The sequence below is a fragment of the Mercenaria mercenaria genome, chromosome 11 (assembly GCF_021730395.1).
Source record: "Mercenaria mercenaria strain notata chromosome 11, MADL_Memer_1, whole genome shotgun sequence".
Lineage (NCBI taxonomy): Eukaryota > Metazoa > Mollusca > Bivalvia > Venerida > Veneridae > Mercenaria > Mercenaria mercenaria.
Genome location: NC_069371.1, coordinates 43,778,091 through 43,792,972, shown reverse-complemented (window position 1 = coordinate 43,792,972; position 14,882 = coordinate 43,778,091). Strand labels below are relative to the sequence as shown.

General features: G+C 34.2%; 1 protein-coding gene across 4 annotated transcripts in view; it reads left to right on the top strand.

Annotated features, from left to right (window-relative positions):
- Positions 1-14,882, top strand: part of LOC123531426 (transmembrane ascorbate-dependent reductase CYB561-like) — a 29,883-nt gene that overhangs the window by 2,069 nt on the left and 12,932 nt on the right. The window contains exons 1-2 of one of the 4 annotated variants that reach the window (XM_053517279.1): positions 7,296-7,313; positions 11,989-12,030. The exons of 1 other annotated variant lie outside the window; for it this stretch is intronic. In XM_053517279.1, the coding sequence (XP_053373254.1) occupies positions 12,017-12,030 (14 nt within the window). In that variant the 5' untranslated portion in view covers positions 7,296-7,313; positions 11,989-12,016. Of the gene's footprint in view, positions 1-7,295; positions 7,314-8,853; positions 8,999-11,988; positions 12,031-14,882 lie in introns of those variants that run through there. 2 more of the 4 variants (XM_045312373.2, XM_045312374.2) reach the window with 2 other exon arrangements.

Below are 14,882 nucleotides of genomic sequence, written 5' to 3'. Positions count from 1 at the left end.
AATAAACATCCATATTGACAAAAATCCTCCTCCCCCCCCCCCCCCCCTCACACACACCTAAATTTAACCAAGGCGAGCGCGAAAAATCCCCATATATTTTGTTGAATAAAAAATCCTAAAATTGAATAATTAAAGATTAAACATAAATTTTAAATTCGAAAGATAAAAATTTATCAATTTTTAAATGGAATGAAGTAAAAATTTTGATATAATTGAAAAAAATGAAAGAAGAGGATTTTGTCTGCCTTGGTTAAATTGAGCACGGGTTTTTTTCCCAGGAGATTTTGTCTGTATCCCAAAAGTTCTTGCTGTATGTGATTCACATACAACTAAACAATATTATGTAGCCTTCTAGGGAAAGCTTTCAAAAAAATATTGAAATACATTAGATCTGTTGTATACTAACCATTTCTAATAGTATTTCATCTAATAATTAACTTTTTTTATTAGAAAGTGTGTACATATATTGTGTGTAGCTTAGTGCTGTGAAACTTACAAATTTTACACCTCTAGTAGAGATAGTACCTAATTTTTGTCGAGCCCGCTTGCGGATGCGAAGACATAGTTTTCCAAATGGCTGTTCGGAGTATGTGTGTGCGTCCGTCTGTCCGGACTTGTTTGTCCAGACCATAACTTTGACATGCATGGAGCAATCTTGTTTATATTTGGCGTGAATGTTAACCTCAGTGAGACGGAGTGTCGTGCGCAAACCCCAGGTTCCTGTCTCAAAGGTCAAGGTCACACTTAAAAGTCAAAGGTCAAATTCAAATATGACTTTGTCCGGAGCATTTCTTCTTCATGCATGGAGGTATTTTGATGTAACTTGGCACAATTGTTCATGTCATGCGCAAGAACCAGGTCCGTAGGTCTAAGGTCAAGGTCACACTTAGAGGACAAAGGTCAGATACAAGAATGACAACTTTCCGGAGCATTTCTTCTTCATGCATGGAGGGATTTTGATGTAACTTGGCACAAATGTTTACCACCATGAGACGGAGTGTCTTGCGCAAGAACCAGGTCCCTAGGTCCAAGGTCAAGGTCACACTTAGAGGTCAAAAGTCAGATACAAGAATGACTTTGTCTGGAGCATTTCTTTTTGATGCATAGAGGGATTTTGATGTAACTTGGCACAATTGTTCATCATCATGAGACGGGGTGTCATGCGCAAGATCCTAGAATTACTTCCCTTTGTTGTTACTATAAATAGCTTATACTTGTAACTTTCTTATTACTGGTCGTAGGGAAAAATCAAGACCACTTTTCTGTAGTACAACATGCATGTTACATCCAGTTTTCAGGTGAATTTTGACCTATCTCTACTGGTGAGGATTTTTATGTGGACGTAGAATTTTTTTTTTTTTTTTTTTTTAAAATTTACGTCCCTTAGTTGTTACTTTAAATAACTTATATTGTAACTTTTTGCAATCTCTTTTTTATTTGGCATAAATATTTGCCTCAATGAGACAGGGAGTGTCATGTGCAACTCCCATTCCTTTTGACAGCTGGCGGGCTTGACATGTTGCCCGTGGGCATCTAGTTTTTCAAAGCATAGGTATGAAGTTAAAAAGCTTTGAAATGCATGCAAATGTCCATATATTTCTCAAAAATAGATATATTTATAATATTTTAACCAGAAGTGCATAGTTATGATCATTTAATATTTTCATTATATAGTAACATTTTGTGATCAAGGAAATGTAACTCTTCTTTGACATGTAGAGCAGAAACATCAAAGGAAATAATAAAATATTGGATATTTTTTATTTGTTTGAGTGTTTTTCATTTTACATTCAGCAGTGATCTGAATTGCTAGACAATTTGGTCCATTGTACTGTTTGCTGAAATATAGGACACCTGGAACAGTCAGATAACCTTCAAATATATGCAGTAGCAGAATGCAAATATTTTAGCTCTGTCCAGGAGTCGAACCCAGGACCTCTCACACCTAAGGCAAGCACTCTGTCATTTCGCTAACACATCAGAGTCTGTAGCTACATGTAGGCTGTTTAAGTGCTCCATTATTCTCCACCCAACTACATTATGCAGGCCTCCTAGTGAAACCTTTAAAAACCTTTAATTTCAGAGCAAACCTTTAAAACCTTTAAATCTTCTGAAAAAACCTTTAAAACGGCCAAATAGCCTGTAATTTTCACTCAAAACCTATATTTTTGTTCAGACTGCTTGCCGTGCCAGTTTAAAGCAAGTAATGGTTATACTACTGTATTTCTTCCCCACTTTTAAGTGTTGTTATTAGGATACTGCTTGTGTATCTTTCATCTTGAGTTTTTCAGAATGCTGTTGTGTTCACCAGACCACATATATGTAGTAAATACCTAATATATATATTATGTGTTTTCAACGAGAATTCCGACAAAAATAGCCTTTATTTACTCTTTATTTTTTAATATTTTACACTAAAAGACCTTTATTTCCATAGATTGGAGCCTTTATAAAAACCTTTATTTTTGTTCAGGCCTGCTAGGAGGCCTGATTATGTGAACTGGAATAATTTAGTGACAAAGACTTGTTTGGGGTACTCCGGATATATATAATAATCATATTAACTTTGTAAGCAAATGGTGATTTTTGTTTTGTGTAAAGAAAAAATATAATCTAATTTTCCAATATTTTCCTTTTTTTGGGCATGTTTTTAGAACTGGCAGTACCAGTGAAATATAACAGCGAAAACAGCAAGCTTTGTCAAAAATTTCAGCAATGATTTTACAAGTTTGGGGAGGATTTCAATCGATAGGAAATTACAGAATTTCATAAACTAAATACCTCTCTGTGTCACACAGTCACTAGCATTGGCTGTCAGTTACTTAATATTATGTATCATTCATTCATTCATTCCAATGATTTCTAGATATAAATTCCATTGTTTCCATTTTTAGCTCACATGAACACATAGTGCTCGGGGTGAGCTATTGTGATCACTCACCGTCCAGCGTCCATCCTTCCGGCATCCGTCCGTCCACACTTTCCTTTAAACAACATCTCCTCCTGAACCACCAGTCCAATTTTGATGAAACTTCAGAGGGATGTTCCTTGGATAGTTTTTCTTTAAAAATTGTTCAAAGAATTAAATTCCATACAGAACTCTGATTGCCATGGCAACTGAAACAAAAAAATCTTCTTGTCCAAAACCACAGGTCCTACAGCTTTGATATCTGGTATGTAGCATCATCTAGTGGTCCTCTACCAAGATTATTCAAATTATCCCCCTTGGGTCAAATATGGCCCCGCCCTGGGGGTCACATGGTTTATATTGACTTGTATGCCCTGGGGAAAACTTTGAAAATCTTCTTGTACAAAACCCCATGGCCTAGGGCTTTGACATTTGGTATGTGGCATCGTGTAGTAGTCCTGTACCAAGATTGTGTAAATTACAAAATTCAAAGTATGCAAAGAACTCTTGTGCGGTCTCTACCTCTAGAAATGGATAGGGAAGTCAATGTTTAAGGGAGAGGACAACCTTAAGCTTATAAAGCTTCCTGTCCAATCCTTTATTGTATATTTGTAATCATGTTGTAAAAATATTGCAAAATAAAATATGTTTAAACCAAGTCAATGTTTAATACTGCAAGTTTAGACATTTAATGACTCCTAAGACAACCAAAAAAAATAGTAATGAATTTCTAAGAAACCTTTTGTATGCAAGTAATTGTTTCATCATAGAATAATTATTGTGTGTAGCAATTTTAGAGGATATTAACGTCCAATTTTACAGAATCCCCAGAATAGACCTTCCTATTGATTGATTAAAGTTCTAGTTACTGAACATTTCAGAACTTTTTTCTGACATTTCTTGTCTGCCTTGAAATCTCTTCAGTTTGAATTCAGCAAAATGGAATGTTTATGAACAGAAATTTGATTCACAATTTGACAAACAGTATGGTGAAATTGGTTAGGTGCAGCCAATGAATGGAACTAATTTATTTCATTTGTTACACTTTAACAGTTGCATTGCGAGCACTTCATGAATTTATGTGGTGAAAGTGTGAGGAGACAAGTATTCCCTTGCACAAAGTGGTCTGCCAGAAATATTCTATCATTCCATCTGCCAAATTATTTAACCATTGTATTTTCTTTTCCGAAAAAAAACTGTTGTAATTTAGAAACAAGAGTAGTGGTTGTGTTTAAAGTTACTTAGTAAAGTCTAATATATTTTGAGAAGAATTTCACATGTACAAAGGCAGATGCATTAGCTAATGTGCTTTTTCAATAACTTGTCAGTGACATCATAATTATGGTAGTATGATGTTTGCGAGACAAAGTAGGCAAGACTGTGTATCAAAATAACAGTTGGCAAGTGATTTTGCCTTTGCGACATCCGTGCAGGCTGATCATAGTCTGCACTGGTCGCTATTCTGAGTCAGTAAATTTTCAGTGAACACCCCTTTGAATAGTATGTGGAATTGCCCAAACTGAATGATGAACCAGACCATTTTAGAAATTTAGCTGGGTAAAGGGTCAGCTTTTCGGATATAGGTTCGAATCTGACATAAAACTTTGTCTCATGAGTTTTGATTTTAAATTTCTGTTGATATGATTTATATCCAATTGTAGTTTGATTTCGGTTATTGTAATGTGATTTTATATTGGATTTTAGATTAATTAGAAATAAACAAACTGTTCTAGACTTGAGTGTTGAGACTATGCACTGGGGTTTCTGAACCTACTACGTGTCTTAGAAATAGAGGAGGAAACAGTGATGCATTAAAGTAATTACATAGAAGCTAAGAAAGTTATTAGAAATCAAAACAGCATTCACTTGAACCAGTCAGCTGTTTTCATGTAAGAGTCTGCAGTAATGTTTCAACGCCTGAAGTCTCTACCAGTTGCACTACATTTTCAATAAAGAATAAATTTCTACATTATATATGAATTAGTAAGTAAGGAAATTGTCTGCAAAATTTGAAAGTAACGTTTAACTCCTGATTTACCATTGAAAAGAAGTCTGATGAAGCACATTCAAGATATCATAGAAGCACAGTAAGTACTGGCATCCATGTTTAGCACCATTTGGCGAATTTGCTAAAGTCAGTCCTCAATCAAGGGTCATTCACTGCCGATCTAGTACCATATATTTCACCCATTTAATAATGGACAAAAATTCCTGAAATAAAAGGAGAATGCGATGAAAGACAAACCTGTGGTCTAAAAGCAATAAAAGACAACCTGTGGTCTAAAAGCAGTGAAAGACAACCTGTGGTCTAAAAGCAGTGAAAGGCAACCTGTGGTCTTAAAGCAATGAAAGACAACCTGTGGTCAAAAAGCAGTGAAAGACAACCTGTGGTCTAAAAGCAGTGAAAGACAACCTGTGGTCTTAAAGCAATGAAAGACAAAGACAACCTGTGGTCTAAAAGCAGTGAAAGACAACCTGTGGTCTAAAAGCAGTGAAAGACAACCTGTGGTCTAAAAGCAGTGAAAGACAACCTGTGGTCTAAAAGCAGTGAAAGACAACCTGTGGTCTAAAAGCAATGAAAGACAACCTGTGGTCTAAAAGCAAATGCAGTGGTCCATTGGTAACACTGTCTATGAAACAAGGGGTTGAACTTGAGTTTCAGTGGCCACTACATCAACTAAAAATTACTAACATCCATATATAGATGCTCTAGACCTGGCATGCTGAAACTTCTGGCATTTGAGCATCTTCTGTGAACCTTAAACTAACATTACTAACAGTCTTGTGGGGCAGTCATCCATATGGGCAGCTGTAAATAAACATACAAACATACCTTCGGCTGATTATTCATATCGATTATTTCATTGTAAAAATAAAGGGTGATTAGGGTGGCCATGTATATTTATATGGAATTAGTTTGTTTACAGAGCATTATCAAAGTATGTATACTTACATTTGATCAGTTAAAACTTTCCAATACACTAATTTATAATTTCACAAATTTATAATTCCACTTTCTCATGCAGCTGGTGTTTTACGTACACTCCTTTTCAATAATAGGTTGTGCCTCATTATGTATTATAATACAAAGGTCAACCATCGGGGTCAAGTTGTGTCTACTATACAACCTCCCTACTACAGACGCGTTTCAAGCCCGCCCACTTAGCTCAGTAGGGAGACCGCAGATCTACGTAGCGCGGGGTCATGAGTTTGATCCCCGGGCACGGAGTATGTTCTCCATGACAATTTGCTAAAAAACATTGTGTCTGAAATCATTCGTCCTCCATGCCTGATTCATGTGGGTAAATAATTAATGGCAGTTACTTGTTGAGAACAGGTTTGTACTAGAACAGAATCCAGGAACACTAGTTAGTTAACTGCCAGCTGTTACATAACTGAAAATTTGATACTGTTGAAAAACAGTGTTAAACACAAAACAAACAGACACATTTCAGTAAACCGAACAAAGGAGTAGCTATAGCATCCCATCCCAAAATATTTCATCACAATTTTTTTTTACCATTAAGCAGTATAACTCAAGGATGTTTGGTTCTTAATTTGAAATGTATAGAACAAACAAATTTGTGCAAAAAAGATGAAATATCTATGCGTACATGTACCTACAAAATGTACCTAAGCCTCGAAGGAGGGGAAACAAAGATATTTTTAAGGTTGACCTAAAGAATTGCAACCTGTCTGTAACTGACAGCTAGAGGCATAGCCTGATCAATTTTGATGTTACTCAGGGGGAGGGTGTGGGAGGACTAGACTATCTGTTACCATGGAACAAATTTTAGATTCATAATTAAATAAAACAACTTGAGATCTCTTTCCTATCTCGTTTTTGGTACACTGTCTGTAAATGGTATTTATATCCTCTAAAATGTTAGCCTTTCCTCTCCTTAGTCTGGTAAGGTCAGAACTATTTACCGTTGTCTAAGGTTAAATACGCCTGCAAGGAAATTGCCAGTTTGGTCTGTTTTCTCAGTAGTTACAGCAGTGCATGATACTTTATATTACGATTCAGGATCCATTAAAATATTTTGTCAATAAACGCAGCTGTATGGAGAATATATTATATCTTCCTAATGTCCCCGCTGATTTTTTTCCAATTTTAACGCCCTCAGGCTATCCATTGCAAGTACATTTTGTATGTCTGAGGTGTTTCTGTAATGTCGTGATCGCGGCAGCTGATTTTTGGATTTACATTATTGGAAATTTTGCATTATTCCTACGAGGGTTTAAGATGACAACTTGATCAGCAATTTCCTATAGCCTTAATGTACAGTCTGCACAGGAGCCTTTTGAAAGCTAGCCAGATTGAAAAAAAGGAGTGGATAGAACTAGATTTTTTTTTCTGGTAGCATATGGACAGTGATTTGAAGGATTGTACTAATATTTAGAGGTATTATGATTGTTTGTGTTTGTTTTGAAATGTGTCAATATGCCATTCCAATTAGTTAGGGCGACACATGAAACATGGAATGAATTGTTTGCCTTTTGTGTCAACAGGAATTCTTATAATTTTCGCACCCTTAATGCAAAAAGGTGCCATAGCCTTCTTTATCAGCACATGGTACCTTTTTTGCTTGAAGGGGGCATAATATTGCTGGATGATTTAAAGGGGCGTGCCTGCAGATTTTTGTCTTCTTTTTTTTTTGTAATTTAGTGTAAGCATTGTAAATAGGATCATGTGAACATTATTAAGTGAAGTCAAGGCATACACTTAGTCTGTAAAATACATAGAAAAGCTATAGACTTTTATTACTTAAATCACAGAAAATAGAAATAGTTCAACTTTTTCTTAATATCATACTTATAAATTATCAACTCGATAAAACTACTGGTGAATTATTTCTTATATAATGATATATACATTGTTATCTGGGTTTTAATAATGTTTAAATATTTTGATGCAGTGCCACTTTAATTTTTTTTTTTCAAGAAACACATTCTCAATGGCATAATTGGTCACTGAATATTCAAATATGCAGTATTTTGCATTTGTACATGTTACACCAACTTTTGTAATTACACACACGTGCAATTTTGTAATTGGATACTATAGTATAGAGCCAAATAATGTGTATACAGTGTCACGCAATATTAAGTTGAATCTAATTACAGTGTTAAAATGTTATTATATAGTCAGATACTGTTAAATCGGACAATTTTTATGTGAGGCTAATAAACCTTGGCCAGATTTAAAAAATAAATGTAAGTGGTTCACATTGTACATGCATTTGTAAAATATTACAATATAGTGAATATACAGTCATGTTACTGGCATCTTTCTGAGACAAAGTGCTATTTATAACATTATCCTGCATGTATATTTTTCTCTTGCAAGCAGCGATTGGCATTAATTTTGTACTGTGTGATTGCCCATTTATATATATTTCCATATTGGGTATGCACAATATATTCCGTTTTGTATAATGCAGCAACTTTGATTCAAATCCCCATGTTAATAATAGAAGCTGTTGATCCAAAAAAGAATTGGCACGAAATTAAATGCAAACAAATGAATGACTCGAAGTTTCTGCATATATGCTTATTAGAATTAGTTATTGTCTTCAGGGTTTCACCGATTTTGTATGGAAGTTGTCCATTTCTTGCAGGGATTCATGAATACTTAGTAGCATTATGTTAATTGGTCATAAACACTGTTGAAAAATTCATATTAATGTACCGTGTTCATCAAATATAAATTGAACACAGAATTTCAATGATTTACAGTTTTTACTAACACCTGTTACATGCTTTTCAGTATTGGTTATAATTAAGCACATACTCATAAACATGTATGTACTTTCACTTTCATATTCATTCTAAAAGACTGCATGCCAGGATATATTTAAACACATTTCATTTCTACTTTCATTTTCATATTACTTTAGGAATTTGCCACTAATGAGCTGGCACTTATTTTAAACTGTTTTTTTTTTAAGTCTATGTCATTTTCCAAATAGTTTTAGAACTCTGGTAATAGTTTTTGCTTTTAAAAACAGGACATTTTGATATGGTGCTCGAGATGTTTAAAATGTTCACCGTACGAAAGAGGAAGAACAGTAACGATTATTTACCGAGGTATTTAAACTTGTGGGCAGGTAAAATACATGTTCAACTATCTGATTTATGTTGGTGGTTGGTCTTTCATGGACTTTTAATGAGCAACAAAAAATCATTATTAAAATTTGTTTGAGCATGTTCTTTGGCTTTATGTCTTTTTTGAAATCTCAAAGTATTAAAGAAAAATTTTAATAGATATAAGATTTTGAGTAAGGTAAAACATTCAGTTTCGTTTTCTAATCGGATTCTTGTTAAGACTAATATTTACAAATTATATATTGCTATAAAATAGTGAATCTTTAAGGGGCACACTCCATATTTCTCAGCTAAACCTTACATTGCTAAATTTCTATAATGTGCTTGACATAATGTCCATCTTTCCATTTGGACAGTACCTTTAACTTTTAAAAGGGGTGCTTACCAAAAAGATACTGACTGAATGGCGAACAGTGCAGATTATGTTCAGACTGCATGGATATGCAGGCTCATCATGATCTACACTGGCCACAAAGGCAGAATCAATCCTGTCCAGTTTGATAAGGGTTAATACTACTAAATAGTTTAAGAAAGGCGTTCATTACCTAGTAGTTGGTATAATGTTTGTAAAAATGGAAAAAGCAAGGTGTTCGATCATTATTATTTAGTTTAGTTTCTCCTAGCAAGACAATGGGAATAATTTTGGGACCACATTTCTTAGTCTGTGTACTTTCTCCTCATTTTACAGTGACATCAGAATCCTGTAGCACCTGGTGTGATGTATATATATTCGTACAACATGCCCAGTAGCTGGCTACTTTTGGTTAGTAGGCGAGTGTTAGAACAAATTTAAGAGACGATCTTTTGTTGGCCTTGTAATTTTTAAAGGTGGATAATCAGATTTTGGCCATGTAACGGATTTGTTCGAAACTTTAGCATCTGATCATTTACACTCATTTATGTTCACTTAACACTTAATACAAATTAGATTTTCACTGGAGGTATTTTTAAAATTTCATTTTCCTATCCTGGTTGCCCAACCAAGGTAGAGTTATTTTATCATAAGTATAAATTTGATAAACATACTTTGCCTAAGGGAATGTATAAATATTAGACATACTGTAATATATTTGTAAAATATTTGCATTAAAAATTATGTATTTAGATGGAATTCATTAGAAACGCAAGTTTGAAAAATTATTATTACCTCCCTTTGCCTATCTTGGTTGCGCAATCAAGATAGATTGGAAATAAATGAATTCAGAAGCTACACACAGCTTTAAAACTTGCATTTTGGTTCAGATTGTTCAATAGTTGATATGTCTATCAAATGCAAATGTAAAACTGGACATTATATCGAAATAAAAAGAAATACCAAGCTTTTTATATACTTTCATATTAAAGCGGAGTAATTACAAAATTTTATAAAAATAATAAAATATATACATTTCAAATAGGAATCTAACTCTATGTAATTGGTCTTTTTGTTCCTTAAATAATTTTCTACCAGAATATACAAAAAGTAAAAAAATGTCATTAAATGTTGTTTAAATGTGATTGACCACCTTTAAGTAAGGCTTACTAAGTTAACATTTTATAGGGAGCTACTGTTACACTGTACATGTGATTCTTTTATTATGTATTATAGGCTTTTTCAGCTAGTTTATTTATCAAATTACCAGTAAAACACGGCGTGGGAAGTATACAGAAATGATTTCATGACATCTTAAAGGCAAACAACAATACGAGGGTTCAACGCAATAAGGGCGTATCTACATATAATAACTATATGCAGATACGCCCTTATTGCGTTGAACCCTCGAATAACAGACTCGTCATTCTTTATATTTTAATTAAAATGTTTTTAACCCAGAAATATACTGAAATGAACAGGGCACGCTGAGCTGTAATGGTGTTAAATTTTCATAATGAAATGTAGGATTATGCAAGAGTATTTATTACTATTTAACCCTTACCCTGCTAAATTTCTATATTGAACTTGTCCATCTTTCAATTTGAATAGTACCATTAACAGTTAAAAGGGGTGCTTATCAAAAAGATACTGACTGAACAGTGAACTGTGCAGACCATGATCTGGTCGCAAAGGCAGAATCACTTACCGCCAGCAGGCTAAGGGATGAAATACTAACTATGAAAAACTAGTGGCCTGATACTGGGTAAAATATAAAAAGATTAACTGCTACACAAATTGATTCATGAATTTGATTTAATTTAGTATACACTACTTCCTATTAAAAAAGAAATGAAATTTTGTTATTCACATACTCAATCACCTGGAGGCATGCATCTTAAACCTCTGTACTGCTTTTAAAATGCAGACAAAAGTTAAGTCCCCTTAGTGAAAGGATTCAAAGGTAATTCGGAGACACATTTGAAGGTTTATTTTAAATTTATGAAGTGTGAGCCAGAAGTAAAAGGACCTGAAAGGATTCATGGTGCATTTTGGCATGGCAAAAAATAATGATGTTGCACTTAATTGACTGCATTTGACATAAATTTTGATAATGTCATGGCACATGTATACATCCAGACAGCATGACAGGAAGTTGAACTTGTATTTTATACTTGAAATAATGCATGCAGTCATTAAATAATTTGACCTGAGTGGGCAGCAAGCGTAAGTACATGTATGTGGTGTCTTTTAAATTTACCAAATCATGGTACACTTGACACTGTACACCTTTTATGAAGCCAGAAAATTATTCTTTAATTTGAATTTACTTGTTTGGATTTTTTTTTTTTTAAACTTAAGAATCGTAGACACATTCCTCGATTTTGAAGCAGTTACCTCCCTTAATATAACGATTATTAAAATCTGACATACCGGTAATTATTTAGACAATGTTTATGTCATATTATAAGCATTAATAAGCCTGGACTTCTGCCCATCCGGGACAAACATTTGAAGATTGCATGTGGCTGAAACACCTAGCTAAAACCTGGATGTTTCAACTTAGACACTAATATTTTCAATTTTAATTTAAAGCCTTTGATTTGTAATTTCTGTTTAGCAACCCCAAAGCAGCTTATATAGAAGACATGGAACAGGCTGGGTTTGTAAATTTGCATTTCATTTTACTGTTGTGATACTGTACAGTATGTATGCTGTGAATCATTGTGCATGAAAACTTTCTGTTCTTTTCTGTTACATTCACACAGTTTTTGCTTATTTGTTGAGACTAATACTCTTTGAAATGAATCACTAAAAACATTTTGTTGAATGAACTCATTTTTATGAAAGAGTGGGGCGTATTATGTGAACACCCATGCCAAAAGCATGTCCGCTCTCTCAAGTCAAACAGTTTTCATCCCATCTTCACCAGACTGGGTGACATTATGTTTGTGGCCATAATATCTCAGCCAGGTTCGATAACAAGCAAAATCGCCCTAGGCACTCTTGGGTTATGGACCTTGAATTACTCAAAATCTGCAAATTTACTCTTGTCCGCCCTCTAAGTAAAAACGTTTTCACCTCATCTTCACCAAACTTGCTGACAATGTTTGTGGCCATAATATCTCAGCCAAATTTGATAACCAGCCAAATCGCCCCAGGCACTCTTTGATTATGGCCCTTGAATTACCCGAAAAACTGCGAATTTAGCCTTGTCTGCTCTAAGTCAAACAGTTTTCATCCGATCTTCACCAAACTTGGTGACAATGTTTGTGGGCATAATATCTCAGCCAAGTATAATAACCAGCCCTAGGCACTCTTGGATTATGGCCCTTGAATTACTCGAAAAACTGCAAACTTAGCCTTGTCCGCCTACAAGTCAAACAGTTTTCATCCGATCTTCACCAAGCTTGGTGACAGTATTTGTGGCCATAATTATCTCGGCCAAGTTCGATAACCAGCCAAACCACCCAAGGCACTCTTGGGTTATGGCCCTTGAATTACTCAAAAAACTGCAAATTTAGCATTGTCCGCCTACAAGTCAAACAGTTTTCATCCGATCTTCACCAAGCTTGGTGACAGTGTTTGTGACCATAATTATCTTGGCCAAGTTCAATAACGAGCCAAATCGCCCCAGGCAGTCTTGGATTATGGCCCTTGAATTACTCGAAATTTGCGAATTTAGCCTTTTCTGCTCTCTAAGTCGACCAGTTTTTATCCGATCTTCACCAAATTAGGCCATCTTTGATGACGTGCGTATTTTGTAACAGTCTGCCACTCTTGTTTAATTTAAAACTAAAATTGTGTTAAATATCATAGCTTATAGTTAAATATCATTGTATCTATAAAAATTATGAAAGTTGAATGCATGCAGATCAACAGATAAGCTGCATATTTGCATACATAAGCAACTAAATTTGCATAATATGCAATGCAGATGTTTCCAGTGCTTATTGAAATGTATTAAAATCCCAAAATACTCAGTTTTTGATTTGATACAAGCATATTGGCACTTGGACTCCAAATGAAGAAGACTATGATCTACATCTTACATGTTTCAGTCTTTACTCAACTTTCAATACCGGTAATATTGTGTCATGCTAGGTGTTTTAGCTATTCCTGTCATTTGGAACATGTGTCATCCTTCGAAAGGTGTGACATATACACAGTTATATTATTATTATTATACCACATTTATACAGCACTCTTTTCATACAAAATATGTGCATTCAAAAGTGCTTTACAAAGACATTAGGAACACATACATACATATATAATATATATAAATACTGGTAAAAGATTAAAAGGAATGGTGATTAAAACAAGATCATCCATAAATTATGTTCAACGTTAAATTATGCACATGACCACAGGCCCCATCTAATGGTATCCTTATGGTATAGCATTATATAGTAAAATCTTACTATATAATGCTATACCATAAGGATACCGTTAGATGGGGCCTATGCACATGACCTACGCTCATAGTTCTGAAGATAACGAAGGAACAGCTTGCAGACCTTTACTAGATACGATGTTTTGTTAAAAAAGGTATATCAACTAAAATTTAAAATGCAATATTTTCGGCAAAAAGAAGTTAATATAATATTTCTGACAGACACAGCTGGCTTTGTGCATGAAGCTTCTCATCTACAACTCTTCTTGTCAAAATATTTTCCATATATTAAATTTTAAATTTAAGTTACAGATTATTAAAGATTTTGTTTAGAAATTTGAACTGATATGCATGAATACTAAAATTAAGTTTCAAATAAAAATGAGGTAAGCTTATCTGTTGCTGTACATGTGCTCCTCAGTCCACTCTTCAGTGAACAGCTTATAATATATACTAATTTATTCAAACTGCTCTGTTTTGTCCAATTACGAAAATGTAATGTAAAAAAATTACAACTCTTAATTGGTTTTACCGGAGCTGGAAAAACTTGTCTTACACCTGGGGGATGACTCAAATACTGTAATATATATGCTGCTGTAATCAAATGTTGCTTAAAAGGAAAGCTTTCATTTTATTTCATTTCTTCCTTCTGTTAAAAGAAGAATATGGCATGCAAGAAAAAGAATCAGTTTACTGGTATTATTTGGCTCTCGAGTAATAAATGTTCTGTGGCAACTTGACAGAGCCTCATTACCGCCTAAACAGTAACCTTCCAGCCAGATATTTCCACCCGCATCTTCAGCTGATGAATTCTTAGACTTGAAAGATTCCTGTACTCTGATCAATTAATTTGTGAATGAATGCAATAAATCCTTATACTACTGTAATAAAATATTGCTTAATCATAAAAGGAAAGTATTCATTTTACTTTATTTCAGTTATTAATTGAAGAATACAGCATGCAAGAAAAAGAATCCTTCATTAGTTAAAGATGCAGATGAAAATATTTGGCTCTCAGAGATCTGTTTAGCAGTAATTGGACAGCCTAATTTATAATCAACAAAACAGTTCAGTTGCAAATATTTCCATATGCATTCTTATACTCTGACCAGTTTCAA